Raw genomic sequence first — 7032 nt, 5'->3', positions numbered from 1 at the left:
CAAAAAAGCCGCCCATTGGTCCCTCGATCTCGTGTATGCCTCCAAGAATGACGCCCCCAAGGAGGAAACGACACCAATGCGCCGCCATCATCTGATCTATTGATCTAGGGTTTCCCCCGGAGGTAGCAGATAGAGGTCTGGAGCTTCTCCACGGCGATGCCTTCAAGAATTTAATGACACAAAAGAGTGCCGCCAACGCCGATCTTGGCATCAAGCCGAGAACTAGGTTTTCACCCGGATCCGCTCGAGGAACCTCCATCAAGCATCGTGTGCACCGGTCGCCGCCGATCTGAGCCGCCGCACATCGAGCAGGTCGCACCGGCCAGATCAGATCTGTCCGGAGGGCAAACCACACATGGCGCCGACCCAACCACCAGGCCCTCCATGCCGCCACCGCTGATCCGAGTTCACATGGTCCGTCGCCGCCGACCCGGCCGCGGCCGCTGCCCGAAGCAGGGCCAACCGCCGCACCCTCCACCATCCGCCTTAGGCCGAGGCGTCCGCCGCGCCGCCGCCGGTCAAGGCAGGCCCGCCACGCCATCAAGGCCAGATCGGCCGTGCCACCACACGCCGCGGGGCTCCGCACCGCCCCCATGGTGCAGGAGAGAGGGAAGGCCCCCGCCACCGCCGTCAGCCCCTGGGCTATAGGCCGGCGGCTTCCTTCGGCGGCGGCGGAGGGAGGGATAGAAGGACGGGGAGCCCCCGGCGGCTAGGGTTGTAATCCCGCCCGGGTCGCACGAGCCGGGGCGACGCGGGGGGTACGGGGGACCACTGCTGGGCTGTCCGGTGGCTCCAAAGATATGTGCATTTGGATTAAGATATTTCTTCTGTTTCACGCAAAAAAGAACTGTTTTTACATTTTATAATCTACTTAAATACAGTACAATCGTAATGTCGTTTACATTTTTTCTCACTATATTGTACATTGTTCTTCTTTCCTCCCTACACTTGAAACTTCTCCGCCCTACCCAAACACAGAGGTAAAGCCAAAGGGGCCGATCCCATCAAAATGTTCGTTGACCGATTGTGTGCAGTGTGCGTCGTACGTGTTCGATCGTTCGTAAAGCTGCTGCATTCATGCTCCTGTCCTGCTGCAAAGATCAAGAACCACTCCCTCCCTTCCAACGAATCCAGCTCGAAATCAAGATCCATCACTTCTGCCCTTTGATCCCCACTGGCATCCCGAAGTTCTGGTACACCCTCATCTCCCCGCCCAGGCCCGCCGTGACCACCACCATCCCCCACGCGTTGCAGCCGGCTTCCCGCGACGACGGCCCCATGCGCAGCATCTCCGCCTGTGAGCCGGGGAACGTAAGCGGCCCGGACTTGGGACGTGGTGGCAGCTGCACGCCGTCGCCGAACGGGTCATTGTCCGACGCTCTCCTGCCAGCGCCGCCATGGACGCTCGACGACGCGCGCTCGTCTCCCGCGCGCGGGAGCGGCGACGGGGAGGACCCGGGCCACGGCACCGCGGCGGACACGTCCCTGCAGAAGAAGTACTCATAGGAGCGGCTGGTGAGCCACGTCTTGGCCTTGACGCCGATGCCTCCTCCTGCAGCGGAGCCCATGCCGCCGGCGGCGCGTCTCCAGACGTAGACGTGCGAGTCCTCGCTGGCGCAGACCACGTAGCGGCCGTCGCCGGAGTAGGACGCCGAGAGCTGGCTGCTGGTGTTCTTGAACCCTGGCAGGCAGAAACACGGGTTCCCTGTTCGTTGTGGAGTTTGTGGCAATGGAACGGGTGCTGCTGGTAAAGGTGAGGCGGGGCATGGCCTTGCCGCCACTGGCGTACCTTTGAACTTCTGGAGGACGGTGATGCCGTTGAACACCCGGATCTGCGAGTCCGCCGACGTCACCAGGATCTCCGACGGGTTCCCCGGCGCAAACTATACGTTAACATCGTCCGGTATCAGCATCGATCGATCCGTTTGCCATTGTTTGTCAGTTCAAGAAGGTACAAGCAGCAGGTACCTGGAATCCGGTGATCTTCTTCGCCTGCGACTTGCGCTTCTTGGATATGCTCATGTCGATCTGAGCCTCCTGGTTCAGCTTGCAATCTGGCACCAACGCATCAGAATGCTCATTGATCATAGTACTAATTTTTTTTTTACTAGCACAGATTACGTGTTACTGACATTGAGATTACCTCTTGTCTTGTAGAACCGACAGCACCCCTTGTGCGATCCAACGATCGCAGCCTAGGAAAAATTTAAGTTTGAACAACACACGTATTAAGCTCATATGGATTTGGGATGCATGATGTGTTTTTAGACGATGAATGGACTAGTTGATACTACTACAGTACAAGAATCGAATTAATGAACCTGGCCGTCGGGGGTGTAGCTGGCGGCGGTGACCATGTCGTTGAGGTCGCTCCAATCGACGACTTGCCGCTCCGCCACGCTCCAGATGCGCACCCTGCAGTCCAACGAGCCGCTGATGAAGTAGCCTTCGTCCGCCGGGTTGAACTGGATGCACGTCACGTAGTCGCTGTGCCCGAACACCTGCAGGCACGCCTTGCTCTCCACGTCCCACAGCCGCACCGTCTTGTCCATGGACGACGACAGCAGCCTCGACGACTGCTTGGACCACGACAGGTCCAGCACGTCGTCCTCGTGGCCCTCGAAGACGCACGCCGGCTGCTCGGCGAGCGCGAACACGGTCTCCGGCAGCACCACGTGCTCCGGGAGCACGTGCTTGCTGCTCTTCCCGCGCAGGACCTTCCTCGACAGCGCTGCCAGCCCCGGTGCCCCCGCCAAGGACCCGCCGTCGGCGGGAGCCAGCGGGGGAAGAATCTTGCCGGTCGAGAGATCCGGCGTCAGGATAGAGGGGGAGGCGTCGGTGTGCACGACCTGCCAGACACGCACCACGCGGTCCTCCCCGCCGCTTGCGAGGTACTGGGCGTCAGCGCTGAACTTGATGCTCCATATGGACCCCTCGTGCGCGCGCACCTCCTGCCGCATGTACAGCCCCGTCAGGTCCTTGCTCGACTGGCCGGAGTGGTGCACCTTGAGCCGCTCGGTGGACGACGACGACGTTGAGGCGCTGTCCGCCGCCGCCGCCGACGACGACGACTTGGACTTGGACATGGTCATCGCGGACGGAAGCGCGGACGACCTGTCCCTGTCCCTGTCCCTGTCCCTGTCTTTCTCGTGGATGAGGGCGGCGACTGTGGCGACGATCTTCATGTTCTTCAGCCACCGTGGTTTCTTAATCGTCGGCATCCCGCCGTCCTTGTTCCCCGCCCCCGCCTTCACAGTCTGGCTCTGGCTTCGCCGCATGAGCTGTTTCACCAGCGGGGTGTGCCCGGCGAAGCCATGGGCGTTGTGGGCCGCGCCGCGCGCGCCGTCCGTGGACTGACTGCCGTTCACGGCGAACACTTTGCCGTCATCTAGGTTGCAGTTTCTATTTTCTCCTCCTCCATCGTCCTTGGACGCCACTGATGGCAACGGACAACGAGCGGCTGATCGGAGAGCCCTGTGCATGGGCGAACCTTGCAGAGAGTGCGGTGCCGAGTGCACGCGGCGTAATGCCGTCAGCTTTCTCGAGGCGGCGCCTCGGACGGCGAGTCGGCTATCCGACCGGCAACGTTTAAGGAAGGCGCTGGGCTGCCGTTTGATGATCTGGAGAGGCGTGGAAGCCGCAGACGGCGCGGTGCTCGGCGCGAACGCCCGCCGCGGTGGACGCCTGGAAGCGTTCCTCGTCCTGGCGATGCGGCTTCGGAGGATATCTCTGCTGCTGTTGAGGCCCATCCCATGGAGCAGTCGGCGGCGACGCTCCTTGATGGGCACGGGCTCGTCCGCCTCCATCCACATGTCGTAGTCGTACGTCGACAAGTCCTCCTCCTCGTCTCCCTCATCCTCGTCCAGCTCCGCCTGCTCCTCCTGGAGCCGGTCATCCACGGCGGTGGCAAAGGAGACACGGGCAGCGTCGCTGAGGCCATCCTCCTCACCGTCGTCGGAGGGGAAGCCCTGGTCGGCATCGCCGGGGGGCTCCATGCGATCGAGGCATTGAAAGAAAGACTCCTGCTCGCTGCGGCCATCCTCGTCGTCCGTCGCCGCCTCCCGGAATCCATTGTCATGGCTCTCAACGAGGACACCCACCTCGCCGTCGTCCTTGTGGCTCATGGTGTACGGTTCTTGCCTGGCGGTGGCAAAACGAATGGCCTGCCGGCGCGTGCCTGGGAGAGAGACCCTTGCTATCCAAATTGCTAAATTTAGGGGCACGTTTTGTAAGGCTGTAATGTTTTTTGCCGTGGCGCCTGCTCCAGTAAAGGCATGGCAAAAGGGGGGAAGTTCTCCGATCAAAATTTGATCACATTGGAGAAGAGTCACAATAGTTATTTTTATCACATCAGATGGGTATCAACTAGTATATGATTTAAAAATAAAATAAAAAGACATGAGCCTGACTTTATAGATAAAGCCACATGGTCGTTACCTCTAAAAAGAACTATCCGGTCGTTATTGCTAACCATCCATCGACAGCTTCCATTCCTAAAAGTCATTCTAACATTTTCTTGCATCAGTTGTGGGAGAAAAGAATTTTTAATGTTTGAAGTGAGATGATATGGCTTCTATCTTTGAAAATTAAAGCATTTATCAGGATCCTGAAGGCTACTAAGACAAGTAATATGAATTGGTTTCGTATCTTCAAAAGCATTTGCCAACCCGGTTTCGTGGACGAAAATACTAGAGGTGGCGTGTTCGGATTGTGGTCGGCGCCGTCGTCTCCCCGCTCCGAGATGAAGACGCCGACGTCGGCGTAGTCGGCGAGAGCCGACGCTCGGATGGCGATGTCCTCGCGCTCCGCCACCAGCTCCGGCAGTGCCTCCTGACGGAAGGTCGCCAACTGTGCCAGACGCACGCCGGAGTACCAGGCCTTGACGAACTCCAGCACCTTGGCAGCCCTAGCCCGCGCCGCAGAGCTCTTCCAGGCTTCGAGCCGGTTCGCCGCCACCTTCAGCCAGTCGGCCGTCCGACTGGGAGTCCGCGGGATCTGACCACCCGGCCACAAGCCCTCCAAGACCTGCGACTCGGTGCGCTGAAGCCGGCGGAGCAGGCGGCGCATTGGCTCGAGGCGCATCCAGACAGCCATGAGCTGTTCGCCGAAGGTCTGAGGCCGGTCCTGCGCGATCTCCTTGCCCTTGCGCCTATACTCCTCGCGCTGGGCCTCGATGGCCATGCAGATGGCGACGGAGTGGCCCGGGAGGAACTCTGCCCACAAGAAGACAAAGGTGTTAGAAGACGTCCTCTGGCAGCACTCGGCAGCGAGCAGTCGGAGCGGAAGGAAAGAGGCGTACCGTCAAGCATGTCCTCGATCACAGAGTAGCCGCCATGGAGGAGCTTCTCCTTCTTAGCCCAGTCTGTGCGCTGGGTCTCGAACTCGGCCCTGAGTTGCTCCTCGTCCGCCTTCAGCTGCTGGACCTGCTGCGTGTGCTGTTCGGCCTGGTCCGCCAGGTCCACCAGGTCCTTCTCCAGCCGGTTGCACGCTGAGACCGCCTGGTCGCGCTCCTGCCCCAAAACCCGGACCTGGCCTTCGAGCTCAGTCACGCGCTGAACTAGCTGGGCGGCAGCCGCTGCAAAAAAAATACCAAGGGCGTCATCATGTACTTCGACAAAAACAAAAACAAGCCTTCCAGAGAAGATCCGGCCTGACTGCTCAGCAGTCAGCCCGAATCTCGGGGGCTACACCCAGTGGGTGCGCTGGCGCGCTCCCACTGGAAGTCAGCTTACTTACTTCGGCTCTGAGCCAGCTCAGTAGTCCGGGTGACGAGCGTCCGGTTCTGCATGTTGTAGGTGGCCACTCGCATGTTGTGGTAGTCCTGCAACGGCAGCAAGCATTTCAGCAAACAAAAAGAATACCTTTGAGTTCCAACCCGCCTGCTCAGCAGCTGGCTCGGAACTTGGGGGGGCTACACCCAGTGGGTGCGCTGGCGCTCCCGCACAGAAGATTACAAGACAAAAATAAAACAAAGGCAAGGCGCGCGTACCCGGACGGCTGCCCGCGTTGCCAGCATCTCTTCCCTCACCCTCAGGAGGGTGGCGTTCTGGACGAGGAACCAGTCCTCCATGTCCCGCATCGCCAGGATCAGGGCGCTGGGCTGGCCCCTGCCACCCAACCTGAAGGAGCGGTGCTCGTGGCCTCAGCACTGGCCCTCCATGAGCTCGAGGCTGCGGCCTCCACTCGCCTCGGCTTCGAGGTCGCCCGCGTTGCACGCAGACTCGCAGGACCGTGCGCCGCCATGGCCCGGCTCGCCGTCTGCCCAGCACCGGCTGGTGGTGCCTCCAGCTGGCTGGGCTCGCCACCTCCTTGCCCGCCAACATCCGGCGCGCGCTGGGTCTCCTCCAGCTCCGGGATGACGGTATTGGGGACCACCGGTTCCGTTACCGACTGGTCGGCCGCGGCCGCCCCAGGCGGCGTTCGGTTCTCTGCCATCTCCACCTCCCGCTGTTCGAGGGTGATGGTCTCCGGGACCTCGCCACCAGTCAGACCCACCGTGACCCTAACATCGGCCTCCGCCTGCGCCTTGGTCGCGGCTTTCGCCTGCGCCTTCATCGCCGCCTCTGCCTCCGCCCTCTCTGCAGCCTAGACCTCCGCCTGCGACACCTCCTCTGCCTGGGCGTTGGCCCGCCCCTTCTCCGTGGCCTCTTGCTCCTCGCGCGCTTCCCGCACGTTCCTCTCCTTCGCCGCTCGAAGGGCAGCAGCCAGATCCGGGCGCTGAGCATCCTCGGAGCCGCCCATTAGGTCCATCAGTGAGGCGGCGGAGCCCGCGTGGTGGCGAAGGTAGTCCTGCTCGGCAAGAGAGCAAAGATAAGAAGTCACCCCAAGATAGAAGAAAAAACATGAAGTCACGGCGGCAAGCATGCTTACCCGGACGTATAATGGCATGGGCTTGGGCTCCTTCCGGGCGGCGGCCACCTTCAGGGCCTCTTGTCGCCTGGTGGCGTCCACCTGCTTGGCCTTCTTGGCCGGTTTGCTACCAAACCTCCCTGCCAGGCGGTGCTTTTGCCCACCGGGTGCAGCAGCCGGCCG

General features: G+C 61.0%; 1 protein-coding gene across 1 annotated transcript; it reads right to left on the bottom strand.

The window, feature by feature from the left end:
* Positions 1–830: 830 nt before the first annotated feature.
* On the bottom strand, positions 831–4159 carry LOC123094573 (WD repeat-containing protein 44). The gene is made up of 5 exons (XM_044516546.1): positions 2322–4159; positions 2144–2195; positions 1969–2054; positions 1790–1883; positions 831–1681 (listed from the first exon to the last, which is right to left on the bottom strand). The coding sequence occupies exons 1-5, from the start codon at positions 4122–4124 to the stop codon at positions 1152–1154; spliced, it is 2565 nt and encodes an 854-aa protein (XP_044372481.1). The 5' UTR covers positions 4125–4159; the 3' UTR covers positions 831–1151.
* Positions 4160–7032: the final 2873 nt, after the last annotated feature.

The sequence above is a fragment of the Triticum aestivum genome, chromosome 4B (genome assembly GCF_018294505.1).
Source record: "Triticum aestivum cultivar Chinese Spring chromosome 4B, IWGSC CS RefSeq v2.1, whole genome shotgun sequence".
Classification (NCBI taxonomy): domain Eukaryota; kingdom Viridiplantae; phylum Streptophyta; class Magnoliopsida; order Poales; family Poaceae; genus Triticum; species Triticum aestivum.
Note: the sequence above shows the minus strand (reverse complement) of the source record. Positions and strands in the feature narration are given on the sequence as shown.

What these genes read in the sequence shown, in the direction of transcription:
- LOC123094573 (XM_044516546.1), bottom strand. Translation starts at nt 4,124, where the DNA reads ATGAGCCACAAGGACGACGGCGAGGTGGGTGTCCTCGTTGAGAGCCAT. An exon ending in AGAAGATCACCGGATTCCAG is followed by an intron (nt 1,884 to 1,968) that starts GTACCTGCTGCT and finishes GTTAACGTATAG; the next exon opens with TTTGCGCCGGGGAACCCGTC. An exon ending in CGTCCTCCAGAAGTTCAAAG is followed by an intron (nt 1,682 to 1,789) that starts GTACGCCAGTGG and finishes TCTGCCTGCCAG; the next exon opens with GGTTCAAGAACACCAGCAGC.